The 14,962-nt window shown below is 42.5% G+C and overlaps 1 protein-coding gene across 7 annotated transcripts in view; it reads right to left on the bottom strand.

Annotated features, from left to right (window-relative positions):
* The window catches only part of LOC143291554 (AMP deaminase 2-like), a 190,249-nt gene that overhangs the window by 15,877 nt on the left and 159,410 nt on the right, over positions 1-14,962 (bottom strand). For all 7 annotated transcript variants that reach the window (XM_076601454.1, XM_076601453.1, XM_076601455.1 and 4 more), the window contains 3 exons: positions 7,464-7,584; positions 3,362-3,535; positions 2,494-2,604 (listed from right to left, as the gene is read on the bottom strand). In XM_076601454.1, coding sequence (XP_076457569.1) covers positions 2,494-2,604; positions 3,362-3,535; positions 7,464-7,584 — 406 coding nt within the window. The remainder of the gene's footprint in view (positions 1-2,493; positions 2,605-3,361; positions 3,536-7,463; positions 7,585-14,962) is intronic.

The following is a 14,962-nucleotide window of genomic DNA, read 5'->3' as shown; positions in this document are numbered from 1 at the left end:
AGCTATTGTTAAACTAATCCAAAAAAAGGTGATATGGAAGATGCAGATAATTTCAGAGGGGTGTCCCTCCTTAGTATCATATCCAAATGTTACACAACTGTGTTGAATTCAAGGTTGTATTTATGGCTAGAAGATAACAGGCTAATCTCTGAATGTCAAGCTGGTTTTCAAAAACATCACTCTACTATAGATCACATTTTTACTCTCTATGCTATTGTCCAGAATAGTCTAAACAAAAAAGGTAAAAAACTATATGTTGCTTTTGTGGATTTTAAGAAAGCTTTTGACTCTGTTTGACATGATAGACTGTTAAAATGTATATAAAAAATATAAAAAAAACCCAATGGAATAAAAGGAAAGTTTTTATGTTCTCTTCGAGCTGTGTATGATTCTTTAATGTCTACAGCTTTCAGATTATTTTGCCTGTCCTGTTGGTGTTCGTCAAGGATGTGTATTAAGCCCCAACTTATTTTCTCTTTTTATAAACCAGTTAGCAGATCATGTATCAAGAAATGGAAAGCATGGTATTCAAATGCTTCCTGGAATTAGGGAAATGTTTATATCACTTTTTGCTGACGTTTTGGTCTCATCCACTCCTTCAGGTCTGCAAACACAGTTTAACTGTCTAAAGGCTTGCTGTGAAAGCATGAAACTCAGTGTAAATAAAAACAAAACAAAAATTATGGTTTTTTGCAAAGGCAGATTCTTGGGTAAAAGAGAAAAAAAAGAGTTTTATGAAGGCGTGCCACTCAAAGTTGTGAACGAATATTGTTATTTTGGTTTTAGTTTCACCACCAAAATCAGTCTTAAACGGGGCACTAACCATTTGGTAACGAAAGGCAAGAATGCGCTATTAAGCCTAAACAGAGCCTTTCGAAAATATAAAGATATGTCGCTCGATACCTTCTTTAAGATTTTTTATACAAAAATAAAACCAATATTACTTTACTCTTCTGAAATATGGGGAATGCAACGACTGGATCATATGGAAAAGGTTCATATTATGGCACAAAAGACAATGACTGGATCATATGGAAAAGGTTCATATTATGGCACGCAAAAGACAACGACTGGATCATATGGAAAAGGTTCATATTATGGCATGCAAAAGATAACGACTGGATCATATGGAAAAGGTTCATATTATGGCACGCAAAAGACAACGACTGGATCATATGGAAAAGGTTCATATTATGGCACGCAAAAGACAACGACTGGATCATATGGAAAAGGTTCATATTATGGCACACAAAAGACAACGACTGGATCATATGGAAAAGGTTCATATTATGGCATGCAAAAGATTTTTAGGGGTCCCTGAGCGCACACCCAACAAGATGGTGTATGGCGAACTGGGATGTTATCCATTGTACGTGAACCCGTACATAAACTGCCTTAGGTACTGGTTTAAACTTTTGGAAATGGATCAGCAATGGTTACCACAAAAAGCTTACGACATGTTATGGTATTTAGATGAAAAGGGAAAGAACTGCTGGGTCACACAAATAAGAAATTTTATGTCAAACTGGTTTCGGTATTGTATGGCTACAACAAGGGATTGGGGATGTTAAATTGTTCCTGAATATATTCAAACAATGTCTGGTTGACATATTTATTCAGGAATGGTTTGGGGCTATTTGAGATAAAGAGACATATTCACATTATAGATCATTTAAGGTTGTCTTTGAGAGAGAAAAATACATAATGAATGCTGGTATTTACTGCTTTAGAGTTGCTCTCTGTCAGATCAGACTTGGTGTACTTCCTCTCAATAATAATATTCATCATTAAAGCTATTCAAACCAGAAAAGATGCTGCCCCTTTTGTATATCAAAAACCAAAAAAGAATTGCATTTTCTGTTTGAATGCTCAGTATATGCAGATTGAAGAATTTCTAAAAGATTCAAAGAAGGTTCCCATTTGCATATTGCTCCAAGCAGATTATGACCCACATAGGCGTTATCTGTCTCAATATATATTTCATGGTATCAAGAAAAGATCTCATGATTAATGGTGATTACTGAACAGATGTTTCTACATTAATTTCATACCTTATAAATGTTTGTGATGTTGGTGAATGTGTAAGATTAAAATGACACCACAAACATGATGTTAAAATGCTAAGAAATGTCAAATGTACATCAAAAGCACGTTTATTATTATTATTTTTATCAACATGTGTGTGTGTGTGTGTGTGTGTGTGTGTGTGTGTGTGTGTGTGTGTGATCATTAAAGAAGTTTGTAAACCCTTGAATTTTTGCTGGCTGAACAATCAGCAATAGCCAAACATCCCCTTTGAATTTTTATCAGCTTGTCTGATTCTGTTGAGATTTGCCAGCACGCGAGTTCATATTATGGCAATGTCGTATTATTGATATGTTCATCAGATTGTACCCCTCTGATCCCCCCCCATCCCCCTTCCCACCCATCAACCCCGCCAGACCCTCTATCTATATATGCAGACAGGAGTAAAAAGTGTCCATGGGTACATGCCTGATGAGGGAACCCGCTCTGCAGGACGCTGTTCCTTGAGATCTCACACATGTCGCAGGTGGACAGTTTCCACACCTGTGCTGCAATGCTGTACTCCTCCATCAAGGGCTCCTGCACCATCATCATCATCATCATCATTATAACCACCATCATCATCATCGTCATGATCATTATCATCATTGTCATCATCATCATAACCACCATCATCATCATTGTCATCATCATTATCATCATTGTCATCATCATCATAACCACCATCATCACCATCGTCATCATCATCATTGTCATCATCATCATAACCACCATCATCACCATCGTCATCATCACCATAATCATCATCATCATCATAACCATCATCATCATCATCATCATAACCATCATCATCACCATCATCATCATCATCATAACCATCTTCATCACCATCATCATTATCATCATAACCATCATCATCGTCATCATCACCATAATAATCATCATCATTATCATCATAACCATCATCATGATCGTCGTCATCATCATCGTCATCATCATCATCATTTGATGATGACAATGATGATGATGACAATGATGTTCATAATAATAATGATGATGATGATAATAATAATAAAAATAATGATAATAATAAAAATAATAATAATAATCATAATCAGAATAATAATAATAATAATAATGAGAATAATCACAATAAGAACAACAACAAATATTTTCAAAAGCCCTAAACAACAATCATCATCATCATTAATGTATCATAACCATAATAACATTCATAATAACAACAATAGTAGTAACAATATTGTACTGCAGTGACGCCTCCTTGAGAAACTGAAACTGAAGGTGAAGGTGAAGGTGTGGGTGTGGCTGGGCGAACCTTGGTGAAATGGAACTGCAGGGGGTCGTCAGTGGAGATGGAGACGTTGAGGCCACGGTTGAAGTACTCAAGCAGAGGGTTGCGGTGGTAGTTGAGGAAGAGAGAGTTGTTGCTGAGGGGAGACATGGCGATGCCGATCTGAGACAGGTAGTACAGGTACTGCAGCACTGGTACCTGCACACTCACACACACACACGCACACAAAGACAAACACAAATACAAGCACGCACACACACACACGCACACACAAACATACTCACACACATGCACACAAACACAAACACACACATACACACACACGCGCGCAGGCGCACACACACAAAGACAAACACAAATACACGCACGTACACACACACACACACACACACACACACAAACACAAATACATACACACGCGCGCAGGCACACACACACAAAGACAAACACAAATACATGCACACACACACACACACACACATATGTACACATGTACACAAATACACGCACACACACACACACACACACATGCACACGCATACACATACATACACACACACACACACACACATACACACACACACACATACGCAGACACACACACATGGACATACACACACCCACACACACACACACACAATACACACGCACACACACACACATGCGCACACGCACACGCACACACACACACGGTAATGTTGTTACTTCAAGAGTTCAGCCACATCTTTCTTTTTTTTTTTTCTCTCTTTTCTTTTCTTTTTTTCAGCTCCACTTCCTTTGATGTGTCACTCCTGTGATACCAACCTGTGAAAACAGGTCAGCAAAAAACAAAAAAGCTGTAAACTTTAAAAAAATGATTAAAAACAAAAACAAAAAAAACAAAAACAAAAAACAGAAGAGCAATAACTTGACTGAAAAGGTGACCAGAATTCTTTGCAGTTTAACACTTCAATATCTGGAGGAAAAACAAAACAAAACAAAAAAAGCAGTATCATAAAACACAGCTCATTAAACTCTCTAAAGAATATAAGAGAAAAGAACAAAAGCATCAAAACTTCAGAACAAAGCCTTACAAAAATGTATTGAAAAAAGTGTGAACAGCAATGCACATCACATTACAGACAGTGTGTAACTGTCAACAGCAATAAACATCACATTACAGACAGTGTGTACCTGTCAACAGCAATGCACATCACATTACAGACAGTGTGTACCTGTCAACAGCAATGCACATCACATTACAGACAGTGTGTAACTGTCAACAGCAATAAACATCACATTACAGACAGTGTGTAACTGTCAACAGCAATAAACATCACATTACAGTGTGTAACTGTCAACAGCAATGCACATCATATTACAGACAGTGTGTAACTGTCAACAGCAATAAACATCACATTACAGACAGTGTGTAACTGTCAACAGCAATAAACATCACATTACAGACAGTGTGTAACTGTCAACAGCAATAAACATCACATTACAGACAGTGTGTAACTGTCAACAGCAATCCACATCACATTACAGTGTGTAACTGTCAACAGCAATAAACATCACATTACAGACAGTGTGTAACTGTCAACAGCAATGCACATCACATTACAGTGTGTACCTGTCAACAGCAATGCACATCACATTACAGTGTGTACCTGTCAACAGCAATGCACATCACATTACAGTGTGTACCTGTCAACAGCAATGCACATCACATTACAGACAGTGTGTAACTGTCAACAGCAATCCACATCACATTACAGACAGTGTGTAACTGTCAACAGCAATGCACATCACATTACAGACAGTGTGTAACTGTCAACAGCAATCCACATCACATTACAGACAGTGTGTAACTGTCAACAGCAATGCACATCATTACAGACAGTGTGTAACTGTCAACAGCAATCCACATCACATTACAGACAGCGTGTAACTGTCAACAGCAATGCACATCACATTACAGTGTGTAACTGTCAACAGCAATCCACATCATATTACAGACAGTGTGTAACTGTCAACAGCAAATAAACATCACATTACAGACAGTGTGTAACTGTCAACAGCAATGCACATCACATTACAGTGTGTAACTGTCAACAGCAATGCACATCACATTACAGACAGTGTGTAACTGTCAACAGCAATGCACATCACATTACAGACAGTGTGTATCTGTCAACAGCAATGCACATCACATTACAGTGTGTAACTGTCAACAGCAATGCACAGCACAGTACAGACAGTGTGTATCTGTCAACAGCAATGCACAGCACAGTACAGTGTGTAACTGTTAACAGCAATGCATAGCACAGTACAGTGTGTACCTGTTAACAGCAATGCATAGCACAGTACAGACAGTGTGTATCTGTCAACAGCAATGCACAGCACAGTACAGACTGTGTACCTGTCAACAGCAATGCATAGCACAGTACAGTGTGTACCTGTTAACCTGTACCAATGAACATCACAGCAGGCGTGCACCTTCCCCACACCCACCTTCCTCACACCCACCCACCTTCCTTTCCCACACCCACCTTCCCTCCCCACACCCACCTTCCCCACACCCACCTTCCCTCCCCACACCCACCTTCCCTCCCCACACCCACCTTCCTTCCCCACACCCACCTTCCCTCCCCACACCCACCTTCCCTCCCCACACCCACCTTCCCCACACCCACCTTCCCTCCCCACACCCACCTTCCCTCCCCACACCCACCTTCCCCACACCCACCTTCCCCACACCCACCTTCCCCACACCCACCTTCCTTCCCCACACCCACCTTCCCCACACCCACCTTCCCCACACCCACATTCCTTCCTCACACCCACCTTCCTCACACCCATCTTCCTTCCTCACACACCCACCACCTTCCCCACACCCACCTTCCCCACACCCACCTTCCTTCTACCCCATCCACCACACCCACCTTCCACCCACACCTTCCCACACCCACCTTCCTCCCACACCCACCTTCCCCACACCCACCTTCCTTCCTCACACACCCACCCACCTTCCCCACACCCACCTTCCCCCACACCCACCTTCCTTCCCCAACCACCCACCTTCCTCCCACACCCACCTTCCTTCCTCACACCCACCTTCCACCCACCTTCCCCCACCCACCCACCTTCCCCACACCCACCCCTTCACACCCCCCACTCACCCCCACCTCCTTCCCACACACCACTCACACCACCTTCCCACACACCCACCTTCCTCACACACCCCACCACCTTCCCACACATCACCCACCTTCCCACACCCCTCCTTCCTCCACACCCACTTCCTTCCTCACAACCACCCACCTTCCCCACACCCACCTTCTCCTCACAACCCACCCCTTCCCCACACCCACCTACCTCCCACACCCACCTACCTTCCTCCAACAACCCACCTTCCCACACACACCTTCCCCACAACACCCACCTTCCCCACACCCACCCTGCCTCCCACAACACCCACCCTTCCCCACACACCTCCCTCACACCTTCCCTCCCCACACCCCACCTTCCCCACACCCACCTTCCTTCCCCACCACCCACCTTCCCCACACCCACCTTCCCCACACCCACCTTCCTCCTCACAACCCCACCTTCCCTACACCACCTCCCCACCCACCTTCCCACACCCACCCTTCCCCACACCACCTTCCTCACACCCACCTTCCTTCCTCACACCCACCTTCCTTCCCCACACCCACCTTCCCCACACCCACCTTCCTTCCTCACAACCACCCACCTTCCCACACCCACCTTCTCACACCCACCTTCCCCACACCCACCTTCCCCACACCCACCTTCCCCACACCCACCTTCCTTCCCCACACCCACCTTCCTTCCTCACACCCACCTTCCTTCCTCACACCCACCTTCCTTCCCCACACCCACCTTCCTTCCTCACACCCACCTTCCTTCCTCACAACCACCCACCTTCCCCACACCCACCTTCCTTCCTCACAACCACCCACCTTCCTCACACCCACCTTCCTTCCCCACACCCACCTTCCTCACACCCACCTTCCCCACCCCCACAACCACCCATCCACCCTCCTCACAACCACCCCCCTCCCCACACCCACCTTCTCCACAACCACACCCCCCCCCCCCCGCCCCCCCCCCCCTCACGCACCTTCCTCAGCAGCAGACCGTGGGCAATGCTCTCAGCCAGCATGAAGGCAGACACCAGATGAGTGGCCGACCCTGCCTCTCCACAGTGAGGCCGCAGTACAAACGTGCTCATCCCCCTCTCCCTGCACACACACACACACACACACACACACAGATACACACACACACATACACAAACATGAACACACACACACACAGATATATATACACACACACATACACAAACATGAACACACACACACACAGACATACACACACACTCGCAGACACACACAATGTACACACACACACACACTCACACAAACACACTCACTCACAGACATATACACACACACTCACAGAGTCACACACACACATACATGTACACACACACATACGTATACACACACACACACACTCACAGACACACACAATCACATACATGTACACACACACACACACACACACACACACACACACACACACACATGATACACTGAAATATCATTTTCCTGGGCTTGAGAGGTTTCACTTTATGAAAGAGATGCTATTTTTGACTCACTTGTGTAAACAAAGTGAGTCTATGTTTTAACCCGGTGTTCGGTTGTCTGTGTGTGTGTGTGTGTGTGTGTGTGGCTGTGTGTGGGTCAGTGGTAAACTTTAACATTGACATTTTCTCTGCAAATACTTTGTCAGCTGACACCAAATTAGGCATAAAAATAGGAAAAATTCAGTTCTTTCCAGTCATCTTGTTTAAAACAATATTGTACCTCTGGGATGGGCACAAAAAAATAAAAAATGAAGCCTAACTCTATGCAAACTGCATTTACTGTTATATTTATTTTTTTGTATTCTCTAAACTTGGCGCTTTGATCTGATATTCCGACACAACAACAAGAACAGTCATTATTATCATTTTTTGTTCAAACAGGAACTTCTTTTGCTAAGCATGGAAGTTTCATTTATTTGCAAACATTTTGGTGCAGCTGGTAAAAAAGGGAAATTACTTTGTAATTAATGCTAGGGGACTTAATTTGCTTTAAACTGATCTTTCTCATCTTAAACATTACATTTTGAAATTATACTCAATACATAAAAAGCTTGTGTGTTTTACTCTCAGTGTACAGGGCTTTCACTATGTTCATTCGCCCAAGTGGTCTTTTTAGGAAAATACTAAAATCAATACGACGAGTGGACTTTACAGATCTGTTGGCTGAGCCCTGAAGGTCATGGGCAAAAATCAACTGCATACACATATTTATACACATTCAAAGCACGTGCTCATATTCTTCGCGAACGTGAACAACGCCATTTTGTTTCAAGTTGTTGACCTGCCCGTTCAATCCTATGTTCAATTGACAATACACGATAACATGTGATGGAAAGTTGGAGGAGACCATTAAATATTTATTCAAAGAAAGATTTGTGAATGCCTCATGACTTACTGGATTATGCCCCAAACTGCCATAAAAATATCCACAGAATCAGTTGGAATTCACAGTTAAAAACTGTAAACCATGCGAGTTAATACCCTTGAATTGACCACGATGAAACGAAAAAATTTCCAGTCTTGACTTTTCTCAAAATGAAATCCTTTTCACTTCTTACGACGTTTAGAAGTACTTGTCCTTGGCTCTACATGTTATTAGTTTAACAAAATACTAAATTTTCATATCAACTTTAAAACTATAAAACTAGAATGAACATAAAAGAGAAACTGAATCGACCGGGTGTAACTAAACTTGTACATCTATCTAGATCTAGTGAAAACGGCTAAATGTTGCAGTGTGATTGTGGCGATAGCCATTAAAAAGAATTTTTTATTGCCCTTAAAGATTTTTTGAATGCCCAAGATACACCAGAATAATATGATTTAAACAGCGTTCTCACTGCAAATACCGCAACTGATTTATCGCCCTTTAAAAAAGTAAGTTCAAATGTTAAATTTTAGAATGTCAGTTAAAGAGCCATGATAGTGTAATGGATAAGGCAGTTTCTTCTCACCCGAACACGCGGGGTTCGAATCTGGTTAGGACTTTTTTTTTAACGCGAAGCTTTATAATAACAAATACAGAACACATTTTAACAATTACATTTTTTTTTTTTAAGTGTATCACAAGTGAGTCTTGAAGGCCTTGCCTCTCTTGTTACTGTTGTAATTAATTTTCTATGCCTGTGATTGATGTTCCCATGCTTGTCTATGATGCTTCTAAAGTTCTAAGCCTTGTCTGCATTACCTTGGTTGTGTGTTTTACAGCTTGGTGTTATGTTGTTTTATGTTCACCGCACTGTGTGTGTCTGTGTGACCAAAGACGTGGAACAAGCTCCCTGATAACCTCCGTCATTCCGATTCCCTTTCATCTTTTAAATCTTGTCTTAAAACTCACATTTTCCCTCAGCAATAAGTTCAACTGCAGCAGGTTCACTTCCTTTGCGCTAACTGTGCTTGACTTTGTGTGTATATACATGTATGTGTACATAACTACATGCATGTATATGAATGTGTAGAGTAGTGTGTAGTGTGTGTGTGTGTATGTGCGCACGCACACATCTGTTTATGTATGTTTGTGTGTGCCTATGTGTGCGTATGTGTTGAGGTAGCTGTCAGGTACACATGTATGTTAAAATATATGTATGTATTGTGTGTGTGTGTGTGTGTGTGTGTGTGTGTGTGTGTGTAGTCACATTTTGGTGTGTGTGTATGAAACACTGATGTAATGTGTTATGCAAACAAAAGTGTTTTTATAAAGCACCTAGTGCAGATTTCTGGATAGTGTGCTATTTTAGTATCCATTATTATTATGATTATTATCATTATTATCAATATTCATTCACTATGTTATGCAATTGTATACATGCCACAACAACAAAAATTCCACATGGGTCTGTCCATGTGTGTGTGTGTGTGTGTGTGTGTGTGTGAAAACCAGCTGAGTGCCAGTGAATGTTGAAAACAGTGCTATGCCCTTGCCAGTGAATGTTGAAAACAGTGCTATCCCCTTGCCAGTGAATGTTGAAAACAGTGCTATCCCCTTGCCAGTGAATGTTGAAAACAGTGCTATCCCAGTGAATGTTGAAAACAGTGCTATCCCCTTGCCAGTGAATGTTGAAAACAGTGCTATCCCCTTGCCAGTGAATGTTGAAAACAGTGCTATGCCCTTCCCAGTGAATGCTGAAAACAGTGCTATCCCCTTGCCAGTGAATGTTGAAAACAGTGCTCTCCCCTTGCCAGTGAATGTTGAAAACAGTGCTCTCCCCTTGCCAGTGAATGTTGAAAACAGTGCTATCCCCTTGCCAGTGAATGTTGAAAACAGTGCTATCCCCTTGCCAGTGAATGTTGAAAACAGTGCTATCCCCTTGCCAGTGAATGTTGAAAACAGTGCTATCCCAGTGAATGTTGAAAACAGTGCTAACCCCTTGCCAGTGAATGTTGAAAACAGTGCTATCCCCTTGCCAGTGAATGTTGAAAACAGTGCTATCCCCTTGCCGGGGAATGTTGAAAACAGTGCTCTCCCCTTGCCAGTGAATGTTGAAAACAGTGCTATCCCCTTGCCAGTGAATGTTGAAAACAGTGCTATGCCCTGGCCGGTGAATGTTGAAAACAGTGCTATCCCCTTGCCAGTGAATGTTGAAAACAGTGCTCTCCCTTTGCCAGTGAATGTTGAAAACAGTGCTATCCCCTTGCCAGTGAATGTTGAAAACAGTGCTATCCCCTTGCCAGTGAATGTTGAAAACAGTGCTATCCCCTCGCCAGTGAATGTTGAAAACAGTGCTATCCCCTTGCCAGTGAATGTTGAAAACAGTGCTATCCCAGTGAATGTTGAAAACAGTGCTAACCCCTTGCCAGTGAATGCTGAAAACAGTGCTATCCCCTTGCCAGTGAATGTTGAAAACAGTGCTATCCCCTTGCCAGTGAATGTTGAAAACAGTGCTATCCCCTTGCCAGTGAATGTTGAAAACAGTGCTATCCCCTTGCCGGGGAATGTTGAAAACAGTGCTATCCCCTTGCCAGTGAATGTTGAAAACAGTGCTATCCCCTTGCCAGTGAATGTTGAAAACAGTGCTATCCCCTTGCCAGTGAATGTTGAAAACAGTGCTATCCCAGTGAATGTTGAAAACAGTGCTATCCCCTTGCCAGTGAATGTTGAAAACAGTGCTCTCCCCTTGCCAGTGAATGTTGAAAACAGTGCTCTCCCCTTGCCAGTGAATGTTGAAAACAGTGCTCTCCCCTTGCCGGGGAATTTTAAGGCTTCAGGGGTAAAAATTTTTTTTTTTTTTAAAACAACAACAAAAAATTCTAGCACAAAACTATGGCAGATACAGAAAGAAAGTCAACGTTTTTGTGAAAGAAAATGAGTGCTGATTCTGCTTCTGGGCTTTTTCCCTATTAGTTTGATTGTAGACAACTGTTCAGGTATTTATGGTCAAGATAATAATTTTTGTGCAACAAAATGTCTATTTCCACCATCACATAATAGCATCCATAAAGAAAACAAGCAAAATACAGCTAGAAATAGCATGCCTATTGTCAGATTACACCTGTCGAAGAACTTTTTTCAGGCTATAAGTTTATAAAAACAAATCACAACTCATAGTAGGCATGTAAATGAATCACTGTCCCTACAATGACAAATGTAGGTATCATCAATATAAAAAGTCAATCACGTTCTCAGAAACTGAGCTCGCAAACCTTTTGACAGCTAAGAGCTTTCCTGAGTTAGAGGTTGAAGTTCTTTGATGATATTCACTCCCTTCAAGTTGCACATGGGCTGATTAAAGTGTCTGCTGTGCATCCGGCTTGCCACCTCTTCAAACAAGTCAACCGTCTGATTCAGTGACAAAAAGCGTTAAAAACAAAGAGCACGTTTCACGTCCAGTGCACATTCAACCCTGCGTTTCATGAAAATCGTGGAGCATTGATGGTTGTCACTTTCCTGCAGTATGCATTGAAATGTGAGCACACTGGCCTCAACTGCCACGCCCGCTTTACGCCCACTTCACACCCTCTGGCTGGCATTTGACCTATCACCTTACATCACTCCTCTCCCTCTCCTGCCCCTCTTCCAATGCTTGCTGCATGTATACTGTCAGTCATAGCCACTTGTTAAAAATGCTGTATGACTGAATAGACAGACTGAATAACCATCAAATGGGCTGTCAGTTTCATCACTGTCATTGTCAATCACCTTCGTGTTCAAACCAATCATCAGACAGGCGAGATCCTTTTCCATCGTACAAGCTTGGACCAGATGCCTTTCCAGCCTGCTTATCCTGATCCTCAATTCAACGACACTCCTCTCCATTCCTTCAATCCATTGACTGAAACAGAAGTGAATGAAATCCTGAAAGAAATGACAATAAAATCCTGTGAACTTGATCCTATGCCAGCCTCCGTCTTTTCCCAGTGTCTCACAGCTTCTCCCCACAATCGCCAATATTGTCAGCTCATCCGTTCTTACTGGAATGTTTCCATCCACTTTCAAAACTGCAATCATCCGGCCTCTTCTGAAGAAACCCAAACTTGATGCGAATACTTTGAAAAACTATCGACCAGTTTCTAACCTTTCTTTCCTGTCCAAACTCCTTGAAAAAATCTGTCCTGAAGCAGCTCAACAACCACCTTTATTTAAACAATCTCCTTCACCCTTTTCAGTCTGCATATCGTGCCGACCACAGCACCGAAACCACTCTCCTTCACATCCTGAACAATCTACTGCTAGCGTCCGGCTCGGGAAAAATTTCCCTTCTCACTCTTCTCGACTTGTCAGCAACCTTTGACAAGCTAGACCATTCAATCCTTCTTTCCCGTCTTCATTTTACATTTGGCATCAACGGCACTGTCCTCAACTGGTTCAAATCTTATCTCACTGATCGATTCCAGTCTGTCATCATTGATAATTTCCAGTCTGAACCTGTTAAAATCAAACACGGAGTCCCACAGGGATTTGTTTTAGGCCCAGTTCTCTTCACACTGTACACTGCTCCTCTCGCTGAAATAATCAACCACCACAATGTTAGTCATCATTCCTATGCTGATGACACTCAACTTCAAAAGAGTGATACCCCTGAAAAATTGTCCTCGTTCTTGCAAGAAACATCTGAATGCTTCCTGGACATTCTTCTTCTTCTTCTTCTTCTGCGTTCACTCGTATGCACACGAGTGGGCTTTTACGTGTATGACCGTTTTTACCCCGCCATGTAGGCAGCCATACTCCGTTTTCGGGGGTGTGCATGCTGGGTATGTTCTTGTTTCCATAACCCACCAAACGCTGACATGGATTACAGGATCTTTAACGTGCGTACTTGATCTTCTGCTTGCATATATACACACGAAGGGGGTTCAGGCACTAGCAGGTCTGCACATATGTTGACCTGGGAGATCGTAAAAATCTCCACCCTTTACCCACCAGGCGCCGTCACAGTGATTCGAACCCGGGACCCTCAGATTGACAGTCCAACGCTTTAACCACTCGGCTATTGCGCCCGTCCTTGGACATTCAAAACTGGATGACTCTAAATAAGTTACAATTGAACACAGACAAAACACGAAGCAATGATCATAGGAACTAAACAAAAACTCTCTTCCATCACAGCTGACAAAATCAAACTTGGCAGTACATCCATCCCTCTTTCCAGCTCAGTCAGGAACCTCGGCGTTCTCCTTGACAACCCACTGTCCATGCAAAAATTTATCTGTCAGACATGTCAATCCTGCTACTGTCAATTGCGACGCATCAGTTCCATTCGGAAATATCTGTCCACCGACGCAGCATCTAGACTTGTTGTTTCTCTCATTCTCTCTTGCCTTGACTACTGTAACTCCCTATTGTCTGGTTTGCCTGCTTCATCCATTCAGTCCTTTCAGCGCATACAAAACTCTGCTGCCCGACTCATCCTCAGAAAGAAAAGATCTGAGCACATCACTCCTGTTTTGCAACATCTCCATTGGCTCCCTGTCTCACACAGAATAAAGTATAAGATCAGCAATCTATGTTATAAATGTATTCACAAATCAGCCCCTTCCTATCTTTGTGGCTGCCTTCACCTCTACACTCCATCTTGCTCTCTATGATCAGCTTCGGATCCACTCTGTTTATGCATACCCAGATTCAATCACTCCACTGTTGGACGCTGTTCTTTCTCTGTCTCTGGACCCTGGATTTGGAATGAACTTCCTCTTTTGCTTCATCAGGTCTCCGCACTCAGCTCTTTCAGGTCTGGCCTTAAAACCCACCACTTCACAAGATAGCCTCCCTCCCCTTACCTCTTCAGTTTCTTCAGTTTTAGAGTTATGCATGCGGTTGAATGACTGGTGTGAAAGTGCTTAGATTTGTCTCTACACAAGAATCAGTGCTATATAAATACCATTATTATTATTATTTCTATTATTATTATTTCATCGCTATAGCTATCAATCATAAGCACAGCTTTCAAAATTATCCAAATCGGCGGACCTTTTCCTTTACTGGATAAAGTTTTCAACACTTTTTTTTTTTGACATGATGCAACCCCCTTTCCATG

The sequence above is a fragment of the Babylonia areolata genome, chromosome 17 (assembly GCF_041734735.1).
Source record: "Babylonia areolata isolate BAREFJ2019XMU chromosome 17, ASM4173473v1, whole genome shotgun sequence".
Lineage (NCBI taxonomy): Eukaryota > Metazoa > Mollusca > Gastropoda > Neogastropoda > Buccinidae > Babylonia > Babylonia areolata.
The sequence above is the reverse complement of the archived record's forward strand: the minus strand, read 5'-3'. Positions and strand labels throughout refer to the sequence as shown.